This window comes from Trypanosoma grayi (assembly GCF_000691245.1).
Source record: "Trypanosoma grayi strain ANR4 Tgr_21_V1, whole genome shotgun sequence".
Classification (NCBI taxonomy): domain Eukaryota; phylum Euglenozoa; class Kinetoplastea; order Trypanosomatida; family Trypanosomatidae; genus Trypanosoma; species Trypanosoma grayi.
In genome coordinates, this window is record NW_008825640.1 from 14,119 (window position 1) to 29,886 (window position 15,768).

General features: G+C 54.6%; 10 protein-coding genes across 10 annotated transcripts; 2 read left to right on the forward strand and 8 right to left on the reverse strand.

Annotated features, from left to right (window-relative positions):
• Positions 1–255: 255 nt before the first annotated feature.
• Positions 256–681, forward strand: DQ04_00211080 (hypothetical protein; the record flags this gene model as incomplete). The annotated part of the gene is made up of 1 exon (XM_009308456.1): positions 256–681. The coding sequence occupies one exon, from the start codon at positions 256–258 to the stop codon at positions 679–681; it is 426 nt and encodes a 141-aa protein (XP_009306731.1).
• Positions 682–905: 224 nt separating this feature from the next.
• Positions 906–1,121, forward strand: DQ04_00211090 (hypothetical protein; the record flags this gene model as incomplete). Its single annotated transcript, XM_009308457.1, has 1 exon — positions 906–1,121. One exon carries the CDS (start codon positions 906–908, stop codon positions 1,119–1,121), a length of 216 nt encoding a protein of 71 aa, XP_009306732.1.
• A 1,374-nt stretch (positions 1,122–2,495) lies between these two features.
• On the reverse strand, positions 2,496–3,797 carry DQ04_00211100 (hypothetical protein; the record flags this gene model as incomplete). Its single annotated transcript, XM_009308458.1, has 1 exon — positions 2,496–3,797. One exon carries the CDS (start codon positions 3,795–3,797, stop codon positions 2,496–2,498), a length of 1,302 nt encoding a protein of 433 aa, XP_009306733.1.
• A 265-nt stretch (positions 3,798–4,062) lies between these two features.
• Positions 4,063–4,938, reverse strand: DQ04_00211110 (putative zinc finger protein; the record flags this gene model as incomplete). Its single annotated transcript, XM_009308459.1, has 1 exon — positions 4,063–4,938. The coding sequence occupies one exon, from the start codon at positions 4,936–4,938 to the stop codon at positions 4,063–4,065; it is 876 nt and encodes a 291-aa protein (XP_009306734.1).
• A 234-nt stretch (positions 4,939–5,172) lies between these two features.
• DQ04_00211120 (hypothetical protein) lies at positions 5,173–6,486 on the reverse strand (the record flags this gene model as incomplete). The annotated part of the gene is made up of 1 exon (XM_009308460.1): positions 5,173–6,486. The coding sequence occupies one exon, from the start codon at positions 6,484–6,486 to the stop codon at positions 5,173–5,175; it is 1,314 nt and encodes a 437-aa protein (XP_009306735.1).
• A 204-nt stretch (positions 6,487–6,690) lies between these two features.
• On the reverse strand, positions 6,691–6,984 carry DQ04_00211130 (hypothetical protein; the record flags this gene model as incomplete). The annotated part of the gene is made up of 1 exon (XM_009308461.1): positions 6,691–6,984. One exon carries the CDS (start codon positions 6,982–6,984, stop codon positions 6,691–6,693), a length of 294 nt encoding a protein of 97 aa, XP_009306736.1.
• Positions 6,985–7,349: 365 nt separating this feature from the next.
• DQ04_00211140 (structural maintenance of chromosome (SMC) family protein) lies at positions 7,350–11,279 on the reverse strand (the record flags this gene model as incomplete). Its single annotated transcript, XM_009308462.1, has 1 exon — positions 7,350–11,279. The coding sequence occupies one exon, from the start codon at positions 11,277–11,279 to the stop codon at positions 7,350–7,352; it is 3,930 nt and encodes a 1,309-aa protein (XP_009306737.1).
• A 434-nt stretch (positions 11,280–11,713) lies between these two features.
• Positions 11,714–12,055, reverse strand: DQ04_00211150 (hypothetical protein; the record flags this gene model as incomplete). The annotated part of the gene is made up of 1 exon (XM_009308463.1): positions 11,714–12,055. One exon carries the CDS (start codon positions 12,053–12,055, stop codon positions 11,714–11,716), a length of 342 nt encoding a protein of 113 aa, XP_009306738.1.
• Positions 12,056–12,637: 582 nt separating this feature from the next.
• DQ04_00211160 (RNA-binding protein PNO1) lies at positions 12,638–13,273 on the reverse strand (the record flags this gene model as incomplete). The annotated part of the gene is made up of 1 exon (XM_009308464.1): positions 12,638–13,273. The coding sequence occupies one exon, from the start codon at positions 13,271–13,273 to the stop codon at positions 12,638–12,640; it is 636 nt and encodes a 211-aa protein (XP_009306739.1).
• Positions 13,274–13,598: 325 nt separating this feature from the next.
• Positions 13,599–15,611, reverse strand: DQ04_00211170 (hypothetical protein; the record flags this gene model as incomplete). The annotated part of the gene is made up of 1 exon (XM_009308465.1): positions 13,599–15,611. The coding sequence occupies one exon, from the start codon at positions 15,609–15,611 to the stop codon at positions 13,599–13,601; it is 2,013 nt and encodes a 670-aa protein (XP_009306740.1).
• Between the last annotated feature and the right edge of the window lie 157 nt (positions 15,612–15,768).

Genomic DNA, 15,768 nt, shown 5'->3' on the forward strand with positions numbered 1-15,768 from the left:
GGCTGAGGCACTGGCGCAGGAGCACCTGAGGGAAAAACAGAGGGCCGTTGCACCGTGCTCGCTGCAGCAACACTCACCTCAGGTGACGTGGATCGAACGGGCTGAGGCACTGGCACAGGAGCACCTGAGGGAAAAACAGAGGGCCGCTGCACCGTGCTCGCTGCAGCAACACTCACCTCAGGTGACGTGGATTGAACGGGCTGAGGCACTGGCGCAGGAACTCCAGAGGCGCCTGCGAATGGCTGAGCCCCTGAAATGCCAGCGCTTGAAAGAGTGGCGGATGTGGCATGTGTGGCATCAAGAACTGGCTTCATTGCTGCAGCTCCTGTGGTATTTGATATGTACCCCTTGCCAATATCCTCATCGCCCTTTGAAAGCGATGTCACAAGCGATGTTGAGGAAACCAGCGCGGAGCCTCCCTCTGAATGTGGCGGGAATGTGTACCCAGACACACCAACCGCCGGTAGAGCGCTCTTTGGCGGAGAGGGCAACGATGATATCAGACCTGACGCAACCGAGTGCCCCAGTGGCGCGTACGCCGATGGTGTATATGCTGGTGTTGCGTGCGTGACAATATTGGCCTGCTCGTTAGTTTGCACCAAACGTGTTGCGTGCCCGATGGGCGCCACCGTCGTCGTCTGTCCATGCAAGGACGCCGAAGAGACAGTTTCCGTAGAATAACTTTTCTGTCCCGTCGAACGCCTACTTGATGATGATCGGGAGGATGAGGTGTCGCTGCTGCTGCTACTTTGGCTTGAACTGCTGGAAGAGTATGCCGTTGTTGACGCCGCTTTTGGAAAAGAGTTCTCGCCTCCAAAACCGCCATCTATGGCAGACTGCACAATAATATTGATGTATTTCGTCAATTCCTGAACCTCCAACGAAAGCTTCTTGATAAACCTCAGATGCTGGTGGTGCAACGTGGAAAGTTGAACTTCCAGTGGGTGACGGTAAGCTGCCGTGATATGGCAAAGGCTGGTTCCCAAGCACTGCAACTGAAAAAGTACCTGAAACATGAGAAAATGTGCTACGCTTCCTTCCCGCGGGACAGGAAGTTTGTTCACGGGGTTGCGACGACTCTTTTCATCTATCGCAATATCTGTATATTCCTTCCCAGCTGACTCAACTAGCTGAATTGACAGCTGAAGTGCAATATTCGCCAGCCTTGATATCTTCTGAACAACATCTTCCACCTTGGTCGTCATGGGTCTTGCCTTCTCATTAACAGCAACTGCATTCAGTGGTGTGAACTCTCGTTTCAAAGTGGCATATAGTGTTCCACAGTTGGACTGAATTTGATACGCCACCTCGTATTGCAGGACATACAAAAGTGTCTTCCTCTTGGCTGTAGCTGCACCCCTTCCCCTGGAATCCTCTTTATCTCTATATTGGTTATGTGCCTCCTCCGTTTTATTTTCTATCGGCGCATCACCCATCGCCACGACCGTGCCTAACACCTCTGTCGTTGCTGGTTTGGAGTGCCGACGACTGGCAACACTCTTCGTTCGCTTCTTGCCTTTCCTTGTTGGCGCTCTCTTTTCTTTGCCATCAAGAATCACACGAAGGACGTACGGCTTGCCTTTGACCATCACGCTTTCAGAAGAGGCTGGTAACGCCACAGCGCTGCTGTTGCTAACGGGTGCGACTCCTGGTGCTGGCGCAGCAGCGGCCAGAGCGTTGCCGACGGGAACAACGCGACACGACATCTCAGCAAAACCCATCGTACGGCCGTCCGCGTCGCACATTGGGTAGCTGACGTGCTGTCGCCCCTCTGGCGGCCGCTCCGACGTCAGAAGGCACGGACACACCCACGTGAGGGCTGCCGCTGCTGCTGTTTGGGACTGTGCCTCGTCATACACACGGCAGACGCACTGAGCAGGAAACAGTCGGCAGCACTCATCGTCGTTAAGGTTGAATTCCGCCTTGTGGCACACATTGTATGTCAGCGAGAGGATACGGTCACCAAAAGGGGCCGATTCAGCTACGCCGCCACCGCCCCTCATCTGTGGGCGGATGAACACCTCGGGGAAGTTGGAAAAACGCACAGAGAACACAATCCGCGCACTGGAGCTCATGTGCGCAAGGTCATACAGCCGCCTGACGGCGATTTCTAAGCGATACTTTCGCACTTGTGGTACCATCGTCTTGCCGATCCAAACGAAACACAACAAGGGTGTAGACTCTCTGTGTGTATCTCTCTTGTTGTTGTTGTTTTCTCCTTCTCTTATTTTCAAATCTGACGGTGGAAGCCACACAAACGTGCAGTTGAAAACCAATGTACACAACACAGAGGTGTGCCCCCCGTCCCTGCACAACTCTATCTATATGCTGAGCAAAGAGGAATGGATAAAAAGGGGACAACAAAACAAAAAAAAATGTTTCGATTTTTTTTTTGGTTCACCTACCCGTCGTGAGGCACAAATGTGTAGACAGCAAGTATTGCATAAAGTGCAAGCCGAAAAGTCCACCGTTGGAAACTGTGTGCCTCGTGCGTCCTATAGATTCTCGCCACCTGAGTCGCTATCGTCATCATTCTTAGGTTTGTACTTCCCACGCTGGTAGCGCTGGTCCACCTTGTCCTGTACGTTGAGGCGCGCATTGGGCACACTTCCTGCAGCAAGTTCAGGGTTCTGCATCAGCACCTCCTGCGTCGGTATCGCCATCTTGTCGCGAATTCGGCCGCGGTTCGCCACAATCTCGCCGCGCTTCGCCAGAACCGACGGGTCAACCCCCTCCTTGAGGCTCTGCGCCGACAGTTTCGCAAGCAAGGTGTCCTGCTGCTCCTGCAGGGCGTGCACCTTGTCCAGCTTGCCCTTCTTGCGCCGCTTCATCGGCGTCTTGGGGTCTGTCGGTTGCTGTGCAGAAACATTAACTGCTGCTGCAGCACCACTATCGCCCTCGACGACATTTGGCCGGCGGAAAATAGCCTTAGAGCCTGTTTTGCCGCGGTCAATGTACGTGCGGCGACTAATCTCACGCTCCGCATCCGTTTCCTCCATGCTCCGTGCGACGCGCACGCCCGCCTCACGTTCCTCCTCCTCGCGAGATATGTCGTCAATTGTCTCGGAGAGCGCGCGCGAGTCGTCCTCAAGCCACTCCTCAAGCCCTTTCTCCCTCGCGCTCACGAGTGTGCGCAGCAGCTGCTCCTCCGCACTGGCGGCGGTGGCACCTTCGTGCGGCTCGTGAGGTTTGGCGGTGGAGTCGGGGTGTTCGGCGACGTGATTTGACAGAAGGCTCTGCGGCACCTCCACAATGTTGCCGTCACGGTCCTCCAGCAAAGGCATCTGCCCGACGAAGTTTAACGGGTACGCCTCATTCTTACCGGCAACGTACTTGTCCAGCTCCTTCTCAATGTGCTCCTGCACCTTCGACTGTGGAAGGTACTGAATAAGGCTCATATTCTGCAGCCGCTCGCTCGCACGCTCGTACCAGAAGAAGAATTGCCTTTCGTGGAATTCCCGCAACAGGTCTAGGTGTTTTTTCTTAAGCGCCTGACGCCCCTCCGTCATTTGCTTTGCCTCGATGCGTTTTTTCTCCTGCTCCTGCATCTCGTACTCCCACTGCGCAAGCTGCGCCGCCTTTGTGATATTGTACTTGTAGATGTACTCATCCGCGTTGACGCGGAAGGATTCGAGCCACTGCCTCTTGTACACCTTCCGCAGGTGCTCAAACTGCGCCTCGTGGACGTTGCGCCACAGTTCATTCTGCTTCCACATCCAATGGCGGTACGGTGTGAGAAAGCCAGTCATCTTACGCCCGTGGTCGGACTTGGAAGGGAGATTGTAGTACGGCCGCATCTGCCGTCTACACAACAGCGAGGAGCGCATCGCTACTGACTCTCTCTCTCCCTATCTCCTATATCCCCTACGGGATCACCAATAACTGTGCTTTTTTTTTCGTCGATTGATTTAGTACGGAAAGAAGAATATATATGTATACAAAGAAAACAAGTTACAATGAAAGCAGCAGATGCGACTTTAGTGAGACGAGGGAAATCAACAGCAATAAGCATTCAACTACGCTCATGTGGCTGTGGAAACGCGCACTTTCATCATGAAGGCATTAAAACTGACGCAACTCCACCGAGTCACTCTTGCACATCACCACAGCAGGTGGCAAGGAAAGCTGTGCTGCTAGCTGCTTCAGAGCAGTGTCGACAGCCTCGCTTTCCCCCTGCAGCGCCGGAATACAGGAATCAACAGGTTCCATCAAGAGCTCCGCATTCCCATCCCCTCCTTCTGGAAACGGAAACAAGACATTAAGATGTTCAGGCTGCTCTGGCTGCAATTTGATGTTTTCTATTTCCAAACAATACACGACTTCTGTATTTTCATCAACTCTCTCAACCTGCTGCAACAATATATCCGTAAACACGGCGCGCTGGCGCACATCCATCCAGCACTGAAAAAGTCGCTCCTTCTCCATGCGAGCCGCCGTCTTATCTCCCACAACATATGCCGTTGCCGCTGCCACTTCCGTGGGCCGTGCGTAGCTGTCGTAATACGCCAACGCTTCATTTTCCGTTTCCACGCCGCCTGCCCCAACAAACTGGCTGTTATTGCCGTCCCAGTTGGTGCCCACCGCCGCACTGGGACTAATGGGCGCGTCAAGACCCGTGTAACTTCCGTCGTTGCTCTCGTACGTTGTAGAGGTGAGCGATGGTCCGCGCTGCGTCGCGGAGATATCGCCACCACAAGCAGTAGCGCCACCATCCTTGCGCAATGCGTGGAAGCAATCCGAGCAGACGCGAACTGGCATGTAAACACCTCGCATTGGGATTATGCTGCTGTACGGCGAACAATTTTTGCAGAATACGTAGCCGCAGTTGCGGCAGTGGTGGCGCCGTATGCTAAGCGAGAAGGTGACGCCACACTTACGGCACTCGGGGGCCTCGGAGTCCTTCTGCCAGTGGTCGTCCCTCGAGTCTGCAGCTCCCATCAGCGTAGCGGTATGGCTTCACTTCAAACTCTCTCGCACTTCATTCAAAAAGGCATCACAGCGAAGGAATAAAACACACACTTTGTTTTCCCAAGGATCTTTTGTATCCCCGCCCACAGTGTATGAATTCGCAGACATAAAAAAAAACAACAACAGTGTGCCATATATGATGATATAAAAAACCGATATCTACAAAAAGGACACGTTTGACTATTTGCGACTAGCATCCCACGTCTATGAAATGTCTGTATTTGCAGGTCTAAGAACAGAAGAGTGATTCTTCCCTAAACGGGGCTCGTTTGTTGAGTCCCACTCGCGCAGATTTGTCGCCACGTGGACTCCCCTGTCAACTACCACATTATCTGTCGGGCCACGCAACAAACGTTGCTGCCGCCGCCGTCTTGGTTCCGTCGGAAGACTCCCGGTAGCCGCTGCAGTGATCTCTCTTATTGGCGCTGGTGCCTCCACCTCTAGCCGGGCCGGGTGATCACCACGTAGTGAGTTACCAATCTTTGCACATCGCATTATCATGTCATCTGCGGGAGCGACGCCTGTTGAATGCCTTCGTTCCTCTTGGAACCGCATCGGCGTCACCACCGCCATCTCCGCGGCGGCGGCGGCGTGGTGTTTTCTCTCCAACTCCTCAAGCTCCGCGAGGGCAGAGCGCGTCGCCTCCGTCAATGGCTGCGCACTGACCTCCGCAGACCAATGAAGCGCACGCTCAGCGTCGGTGATGGGCGCCGCTGGAGGCGCAGCTGGAAACTTTGCCTCTTCTTCCTCTTCACGATGCTTGTAAATACTCAGGGCGTGGCGCACTTGCTGCAGGATGCTCGTCTCGTCTAGTTCTCTCAGAAAGCGAAGACCGTCACTACGCGGCCTTTCACAGGTGTCTACCGTCACCGCCGCCTGCGTGCCACCTCTGCTGTCGTTGCTGTCATGACCTCGACCATGAGATGACGCCTGACTGCAATCACCTGCCACAGCATACAGCGGCGGCGGTGACGGCGGTGGTGGTGGTGTCTGTACGCCACCAGCCTCGTGAGTGGAGTACCGCCCCCGACTATCACGAGAGTGCTGCTGTTCCGCTCCAAAGTCTATCGGCGGACCGACCCGCGAGCCGGACAGGAATGAATCCGGTGGGCTACAACTAAGTGAAGCGCGCGTTCCCATCACACGTCCCCCCACCCTAGCCCATTGAGACGAAGAGCATCCTTCGCCAGGACTCTCTTCCCAGTGGCACCTGTCGAAGCCACTGTCGTTTCCACCTCTTTGCTTTTCCTCCCACACCGGGAGCGCTGAGGAGTGGTGCAGCAACGTCTCCACTACAGCTGGTCGGACGATTGGGGGTGGCAGTTTTCTCAGTAAACCGGTAGGCGTAGAGCTGCTCCTCCCAATACTTCTGTCGTCTCTACAATAGGAGCTGTTTTCATTCGTAAATGGCTGACTGATGCGGTGCGTCATCACCCTTAAGTCGCGCTCCATCTCTTGAAAGAGCGGTCGTGATGAGAAACGCGCACGAATCTCATCAAAGGCTTGCTTCGCATCCATGCTGCATTCGTTCCCCTTGCAGTCGGCAAGCACACACACAGAAACACACACCCTCTCTATTTATCTCTAACGCTCAAGAGAGTAAACAACAAGAACAAAAACAACGACAAAAAATAACGCTGCCGCAAACATGTACACACTCACACAGAATCAAGGTGATACGGCCATTAAGGGTGGGGGAGTTTCGCAGACCAAAGTGAAACACTAAAAGGACGCACCACACTCTGCCTCACGTGCAGCCAGCACCGCTTCGGCCCACTCAAATTCCTTCACTGTAACAGGGGGCAAGGCGGCAGCAAGACTACCCAGGCATGCCGGAGCCGGCATGATGCAGCTTCGCCGACCACGGCCAGTTGCGTTTTCGGCGTTTTTCCCCCATTCTTCTTCATCTGCATTCGTTAACACCCGCCTGTCAATCGTGAAAAAGCCATCATGCGTAAGTGCATGGTGCAGAGCCGCGGGACGCACTGGCGTTGCCGGCAGGGAGCCCAAATTCATCCCTACTACCGTTTCACACAATGACACGTCATTGCAGCCACGGAGGGGGAAAAAAAGGACGGAGATTGGGAAAAGGGAGAACGAACACCACGCAGGCTTACAACACCAACTAGACGTGTCGGTCCCTTTAGAGGCGCACCGTCCTGGTGGAACAGCAAAAAAAAAACAACGAATACCAACAAAATAAAACAAATTCACTCTCTGACGTGACACGTCCCCTCTATGACTCTTTCTTCTCATTTCTCAATCCTTCATATTTGCCTTTGATTCTGGCAACCTCTATGGAAGCTCTGTTAGTGTCGTCTGTGTATCTTCTCCTTTACTTTCTCTTCCTCACACCGAGGAGGCACGCAGTGGCAGAAGCCTTAAAAGGGGTAGCCACGGAGATCCATCGTCAGCACGGAAGAGCTCTCTTTTTCCTTGTCCTTCAGCACCCCAACCAGCAGATCAGCCACGTGGTACAGCTGGTCCTTCAGCGAGATGACAAGGAACTGCGTCGTGCTGCAGTTCTTCCGCATGTAGTTGGCTAACTTCTCCACATTGCCGGCATCCAACGCAGCGTCCACTTCGTCCAAAACAAAGAACGGCGTTGGCGACACGGCGTGCACAGCAAACAGCAGTGCAAGGGCCGCCATTGTGCGCTCCCCGCCGGAAAGCAGCTCCATCGGCATGTAGCGCTTCATGGGTGGCGTTGCGTGGTACCGCGTCCCCGCCAAGTAAGGCTCCTCGGCGTCCTCNGAAAGCAGCTCCATCGGCATGTAGCGCTTCATGGGTGGCGTTGCGTGGTACCGCGTCCCCGCCAAGTAAGGCTCCTCGGCGTCCTCGAGACTCAGGTATGCGGAGCCGTGCACCGCGTGTGCGCGTGTGCTCAGAGTAAGGGCGCGGTACACGCGGTCCACGTGCTCCGCAATCTTGTCAAACGTCTCCATGAATCGCTGCGTGCGGAGCTCCTTGAGTCTCGTAAATTCTGCGTACGCCTTGTGGGCTTTCTCGCGCGCCGCCTCAAGTAGGGCGGAGGAAGTACCCAACTTGTCCTCAGAGTCCACAAAACGCGCCACGGCCTTCAAGTTGGGCGCCAGCGACTCTGCTGCACGCTGTAGGGATTCCAACAAGGCCTCCGCGCTCTGCTTGTACGCGGCTAGGCGCGCCTTGTCTGATGCCGACTGCCGCAGACTCTCTGAAAGGTTACTGAAGTCCACTATCACATTCGCCTCCTTTGCCGGCGGTGCAGACTGGCGGGCACGAGAGGGTTGCTGCTGCTGCGGTCCTGTTGGCACCGCACTAGAGGCTTCTTCCAATAGCGCAAACGGCTCGCTCGCACTCAGAGCCCCGCCCTCAGTTGTGCGTAATCGCTTGGTGCCGCTCATCTCAGAGGGTTTCAGTGGCAGTGCAATCTCCTCCATCTGGCAGCGACGCACAATGTTCATGCGCTGCAACCGCAGTGTGTCGCAGGCGGCCTGGAGGGCAGTGACACCTCGACGAGCCTGCCCCAACTTTCCAAGCTCTTGCTCAGAGGTACGGCTCTGTCGACGAATGTTTGCCTCGAGGCGATCGAGCTCCTCCTTCGCCCCACTAACACACACCTTTGCCTCAGCCTGCTTCTTCTCAGTGGCCTTAACTACGTCGCTGTAAACAGCCAGGTCACGCTCACATTGCTGGATCTCCTTCTCCAACCGAGCACACGCACTTCGCAAGTCATCAATGGGGCGCCCACTGATACGCTTCTGCTCCGCCTCAAGTGATATCTCGAGCCTGTGGATGAGCAGCTGCATCTGCTGCCGCTGCTCAGCACGCTCCTTCACGCGTTGTGCCTCGCTGCTCTCCATTTCCACCAGATTGGGAATCTTCACACGCTTCTGGAACTCCGTGAAGATGCGCTCCTCCACCTCCACGATGGACTTACGTGTCTTGCGCAGTTCCTGCTGACACTTTTCCAGCTCCGCCTCGTACGCAGCGCGGCGCTCGGCGATGGTGCGCTCCTCCGCCTCCTGCCTCGCCGTCTCGCGTTGCATGTTTGCCACCTTCTGCGTGGTCGCCTGTGCCTCTGCCTCGACCGCCTTGATGCGACCGCGCGCGAACTCCAACCGCGCCTCCATGTCGCGCAGTTCGCAATGCATGCGTGCCATCTCCGCCTCGGACCCACCAGTGGCGTCGTTCAGCAGTCTGTCCCGAGCCACGCGCAGATCATCGTACTTCTTCTCGTCCCACTTGCGCGCACGCGACTGAATCGACGCAAGACCACCTTGCACCGCACCGTTCTTCATTAGCACAGAGCCGTCAACAGTCACCACTTTGAAGCGCTCACCGTCCTCGCGACCGTACGCGACGTGTCTCGCCTCTGTCATGGCATCGCACACAAGCGTCTGTCCCAGGGCGTACTGCACCGCAGGTTCAATCGCCATGTCATAGCGGATCACATCCACGACAGGCTTGCAGGTACCGCCGAATGTCCGAAGTCGGTCGTTTACTCGCTTTCCCTGGACGGAATCCAGCGGAAGGAACGTCATGGGCGGCAGGCGGTGCTCCTTTAGGTACCGCACGCAGCTAATCGCTGCCTCGGTGGTATCGACGACAACAGCCTCAAGGTTCTTACCCAGCGCCACGGTCACCGCATTGCGGTACTTGTCGTTGGGAATCGTGCAGAGGTCGACAAGACGCCCACGAATGCCGTGGAGGGAGCGCAGAGCCTGCAAGGCCGCTGCCATTCGTGTGCCGTGTTTGTCATTCTCTTTAATAAAGCGGAGCTCATGCAGTTGCTCCTGTATCTTGGCAAGCTCTGCGTCACGCTCTTTATTTTTCTTCTCTGCCTGAACAAGGTCCGCACGTTTTTGGTTAATGCCGCGTGAGAGTTCTTCAATCGTGTCGTGAAGTTCTTGCTTTCGATGCTCCAATTCAGTGGCACGATCATTACCACGTTGTACACCTTGCACGAGTTCCTGCTTCTGTGACTTGACATTCTCGACTGCCAGCACGCACTGCTTCTGCCCCTCAATGAGTGATTGCTGCTCACGCTTTACACGCTCCAGCTGCTGCCGCAACACCACAGTTTCGCATTCTGCCTCCTTTCGGAGTTGACGGTACTCCGATAGCTGTTCCGTGCTTAGCGTGCCACTCAGCGTAGTGTGTCCCTTGTCTTCCTTCCTGCACCGCTCTTCAAACGCGGCCAGCAGTGCCTTCTGCTGCTGCAGCTGCTCATTCAGGCGCTGTGTCTCCCCTGATTGAACCTTCTGTGTCTTCATAACGCTGTCCAGCTCATACTGCTGCACCTCACGCTTACGGTTCAAATGTGTCAAGGATATTTTGATACGTTCCAGTGTAGTGTGCTTATCACGTAGGGTGTCAGCTTCCTTGCGGTTCCTCTTCAGCTCTTCTAAGTACGACTTGTGCTTCTCAGCGTACTCACGCTTCATCTTGCGTATCTCCTCATCTGAAGCAATGCTTCGCTCAAGCGCATTTAATTTCTCTGTAAAAGCGTTCAGCTCCTCCTTCTGTTTCTCCAGGTTGGACTCGACGTAGAAGAGCTCCACGAGTGCCTCGTTGCATTTCTCCTCGCTAATGCGCTTCAGCACCTCTTCATACTTCTCAGCCTCCTTCTTGTGAAGCCGCATTTGATTAAGGGCCACAACAGCGCCACGCTTCGCCAGAGACGCGGTTGTGAGTTCGTTGTTTGCCATCTCGTGAGCCTTCTTGCAGCGGTTGTACTCCTCCTTCAGCTCGCTGCTGCCGCTGATTTGCTCGAGCAGCTCCGTCAGCTCCCGCGCCTTCTTCTGCGCCACGGCCTCCACCTCGTGCTGAAACACCAAGAAGTTGTTAACGCGGGCGCCGACCTTGAACTTCTCCAGTGCCGCAAAGAAGCTCCGCTCGTCCACAGGACTTCCGTCTATTTTGTGAATGATGCGCCCCTTGGTGTCTACCGCCCGCGTGAAGGACGTCTCGGCACCGCCGCTCCCACCACCGTTCCTACCGGCGGAATAATTGTTGCTAGTGTGGTGACTGCTGTTGCCATTCGCGGCGGCACCGTCGTGGCTCTGCGCGGGTGTGGTGTGGCGGAAAACGACGGTGACGGCACACTCCTTCTTCTGCGCGCCACGGTAGATCAAGTCCGTCGCGTCGCGCCCGCGCAGCATTGCCACGGGGTTGGCGCTCAGCACAAAGCACAGCGCGTCCATGAGGTTGGACTTACCCGAGCCGTTGGGCCCGACAATGCACGTGAAGTCCTTCAGAGGTCCAATCGTCACATGCCCGGCGTAGCTCTTGAAGTTGTACAGCTCCACGCGGTCAATCCGCGAGAGCATCGCGGGTGCACTCAAAGAGGCGGGTGTTATCCTCTACCTGCAAGGAAGCAAGGACAGATGCAGCGGGGCAATAACCACAAAAGAGAGTGAGAAATACAGCATAAAGAGGGACACCAAGCCGTCAGACAATTCTCACCTCACACTAATCGCGTGCATCCCCACACAAGGAATGGCGAAACAGAGACCCGGCACGCAGAGACACCAAGCACCAATACCAGAGGCGAGCGCAACCCAAAGCGAACAGTAACCCTTTCTCAGGGTGACATGAAAATTATAAGGGCATGTTTTTAACCTTCTAGTGATGAAGGCACCGACTTCACCTTAGAAAGAGAAAACGATATATATCAACTTTTTTTCTTCCATCTTAGCAACTACAACTTTGTTTTTTTTTTTGTTTGGCCGTTTCTCATCATAGATTATCACCTGTGCGGCTTTCAGAGATCCACACAACATGTTATGTTGCTCCCCCCTCCCCTCTTGGTGGGGGAGGACACGGCACAGCCTCCCAGAGGCGCTTCCCTGAGGAAGCCGTTTGCAGCAGTGAGAATGCTGGCCTTTTGTCGGAAGGCAGTAGTGGCAACAGGCTCGCATTTGTTTCTCCAGGGCGTAATCGCTTCAGACACAGAGGGGCAACACGAACTGAAATCCACAAATGAAACATCATCGCATTCTATTTGCAACAAACCAACGCTCCAGTACAGAAAGGTGCGCACCCACACTGGCACGTGGTCACACACAAAGAAGAACCAAAAACAAAGACTACTGCTTTGACCCATCGGTATTTACGCGTCAGAAGCTCGGGAAGGATATGTGAGTGGGGGTGGGCCAAAGACATGGCACAAGCTTTCCGCATATTCGGTACCTTCCCATCAGACAGCCCTGACACATTGTTGACACCAACTCGCTTCATCTCCCTTCCTGCAGTGGTGCGAGTGACTGCTTCTCGCATCGAAGAGGTCCCCCCTCCTTCATTCGCACATCTCCTTCACTGTGCAGGCCACATGGTGACACCTCCGTGATGTTGGTTTTTCTCGGTGCTGTCGTTACTCTCATAGACAAACAGCTTGAAAAAGAAAGAAGCAAAAGAAAACAACACATATAAAGCGCTCCCACAGAAATAACATAAACAGCAAGATTCTTTAAAAAGAAACAGTACTGAAGCACACACTACCCTCATTGGGGTTCTTGTCGTCACACTTGGCTTTGTTATACGATTAATGCAGAAACGTTGACAGCGTCGGCATCTTCATGAACGCACCGCCAGCCTCTGCCTTGACTGTAGGACAGAATGAAAGAGAGAGAAAGCAAATGGCATGGCATCTAATTTTTTTGTTTGTTTTGTTACTCCCTTCTGTGTGCTAAAACGTGTCGTTCACGCGGTTCATCACGGCGCGCACGCGGGTGTAGACCTTCGCCGCCGGACTGCCACGGATCAGGTCGCAGAGGGCATCCCTTGCCACGCGGATATTCTGCGTCGTCCCCATCACCCAAATGTGCGTGTCGGCAATCACAATACGCGTCCGCGTCACGTTCTCGATGGTGTACTTCGTCTTACCGTGAGAGCCGCTCATGCGGCCAATGCAGCGCGAGAGGTTGTCGCCCTGCAGGTTGGCGCGAACATCCTTCACCTCGAATCCCTCAATGTACACATCGTCCATACGTAACAGGGCAATGGCATCCTTCACGTCGAAGCCGGCCACCACCGCCTTGACGAAGTCCTCCGCCTTCTGCAGGAGGACCTTGCTGCTGCCGCCGTCGCCACCGGCGGCCTCGAGTGTTGCGGGGCACGTGCGCAGCTCGACGCAGCGCGCCTTGAGATTCATGCGAATCTCCAGCTTGCACTGCTCGACGATGGGAGTGTACACCTCCATCCACACCTTCTTGAGTGCGGGAAAGCGGTGGTGTGGGATCTTCACGCTACGCGTCTCACGAACGAACGGCTTCGCCCCGACGCCCTTCCCGCTTCCAGTCGCAGTGGCAACTCCTGAGGACATTCACACCACGGTTCTAGAGCTACGCACGTTAATAAGGTACTTTATGTAACCACAAATAGTCATCGAAGAGACAGCAGAAGGGAGAAAACAAAAAAAAACAAAAACAAAAAAAACGAGACCAAAACAGAATAATTCTTTTTTTAGTGTGTCCATTCCAACTCTAACAAGTAAGAGAAAAATAAACGATTTGTGCAATGGTAATAACAACAAAAACAAAATGAAAGTATAACGACATGTACAATCTATTTGCCAAGCGGCCACCAATGGAAAGGGTCCACCACATTTATTGGCCATGCCGCCTACACGTAACCACCCTCACACTTTCTTAATCCAAAGCCAGGCGGGCCATTTTCTTGTTTTCCATCTCACTCTCGATATCACTAGTGGGTGCAGGAATGTACTGCATAGAGCTGTCTTCCTTTAGGTCTTTGCCACCGTCACTCACATACGAATCCGATGGAGTGGGTGACCTTGATTTGGCAGGTGCTTCTTTAAGTGGGGAGGATGGCTTATTGTGGCCACGACCTGGCAGAGTTGTGTCCAGCATTTGAGTATTCGATGGATGTTGGGGTGGCACCTCACTTGCAGTAAAGTCACCACTCCGAACGTGTGAGACACCACTGTGCTCCGCAGACTGCTCCAATGGCCCATGTAAGAGACGAGAGCGGGAATGCGAACCCACCAGCCGCGTGGCACCTGGTTTTTGTTGTTGCTGCTGTTGGTGCATCTGTTGGTAATGATGCATCTGGTGGTGACTCATTTGGTGGTGATGGTGCTGGTGTTGCTGTTGATGATGCATGTAATACTGTTGCTGCTGCTGTTGTTGTTGTTGTTGCTGGTGCATACGTGGATCATAAGCACCGCGGGAATGAAAAGACATTGGTGACGCAGCTGAAGAGCTCTGCACTGGGCTCTCACCATGCATTCCTCCCATCACTCCCATCGGACTGTGGACTTGAGAAACACTAGCCGGCGTCATCTGATGTTGTGGCAGACCCCGCATGTTCATTGGCGTTGTAATTTGTGATGTCTGAATATGTGAAGCAGCGAGAATGCTCTTTGCTTGTAGTGGTCGTGGCCGCTCAATTCTGCTGCCTGACATTGCCTGACGTGAGTCCTGATTTATGAAAGTCATGTGGCCCTCACCACCGCCGCCGCCACTAGAAGCAGCAGCAGCAGCAGCACCAGTAAATCCAACACCACCATTACCACCTGCAAACAAATGCCGCCAAGCTTCGTCCATCTGCGCCACCTGCTGCTCCACCTTCTCCGTCCTGCTGAAGAGATTGCTGATCTTCTCCTTGACCGCCCTTAACTCCCCTGGATGGACCGTCGCACCACCCGCCCTGCTATCGACAGGGCCACGTGATACATCGCGTCTCTCCGCCCGAGCTGCATCACTCGGTGAGGCGCCCCCCAAAAGCATCTCCAGCCGATTACAATCGCGGAAGCACGAGCGTATTTCGCTGCGACGAGCAATGTTCTCTTCCATCAAGCTACGCAGCTCCGTGACCCACCTTGTGGTAGTGTCATTTGTTGCCTCTAATGCACCCTGAAGACGAGCCACGTGATGCTGAACTGCGTCCCGTTCTTCAGCCGCCTGCCGGGCATGTGTGCGCAGCATGCCCTGCATTTCGTCCCGCAGTCCACCGGCCTGGGTGTCTAACTCAAGGAGCGAGTTGCGCACTAAGTCATGGTGGCGGCGCACGAGCTCATCGACGCGGCGGTCTCCCCGTTGCTGCTCAATCCTTGCCTCGTTCTGCAGGGCAGCAATAGCATCGCGCAGACGCGTTTGCTCCGTTGTGCTCGTCGCGACGAAACTCTCCAGCTCCTTTGCCAGCTCCTCTACCGGCCTCTCGGTGCTGCGCTGCAGACGACTGAACCCGCCCTGCAACTCCGCTAAACCGCGCCGTGAGGCCTCCGTCGCCTCCCGCAGCGATTCGGCGAGGTCGGCTTGGCATTTACTCACCTCCTCGAGACGCCTCTGCACAGCCGAGTGAACGCCACTCACCGCCTCGGATAGCATCTGTTGAAACATCGTCTTCAAACCCTTCATCTCGTCCGTCACAATCCGTCGAACAGTTGCCTCGTCCACGACCAACTGCATGGCATTCGCAGAAGCAGCAACAGCAACACTCTGTAAGGGATGCACGAGCTCTGCGCCCCCTATTTTCGTGGCGTCATCAATGCTCCACGGCAAAGACGCCATCGCGCCAGTGCGGAAGAGCCTGTCGCGCTCAATCGCTGTGCGCTCAATAATGGCCTGCATCTCCTTGTTAATGGAGTCAAGCCGCTGACGGAAGAGACCATCTTCACTAGTAAGCGATGAGGTCAACATGATGGCGGTTCCTTCTTCCTCAGCCACCCGTCGCCCGCCTTCTTCTTTGTTCTTCCCTTCCCACTACGTTAGAGGTGATGAAACTGGAGAAACGAAACTCGCAATCCACATCACGGAGCGAAAAAAAAAGAAAAAAAAAAAAAAAAAAAAAAAAAAA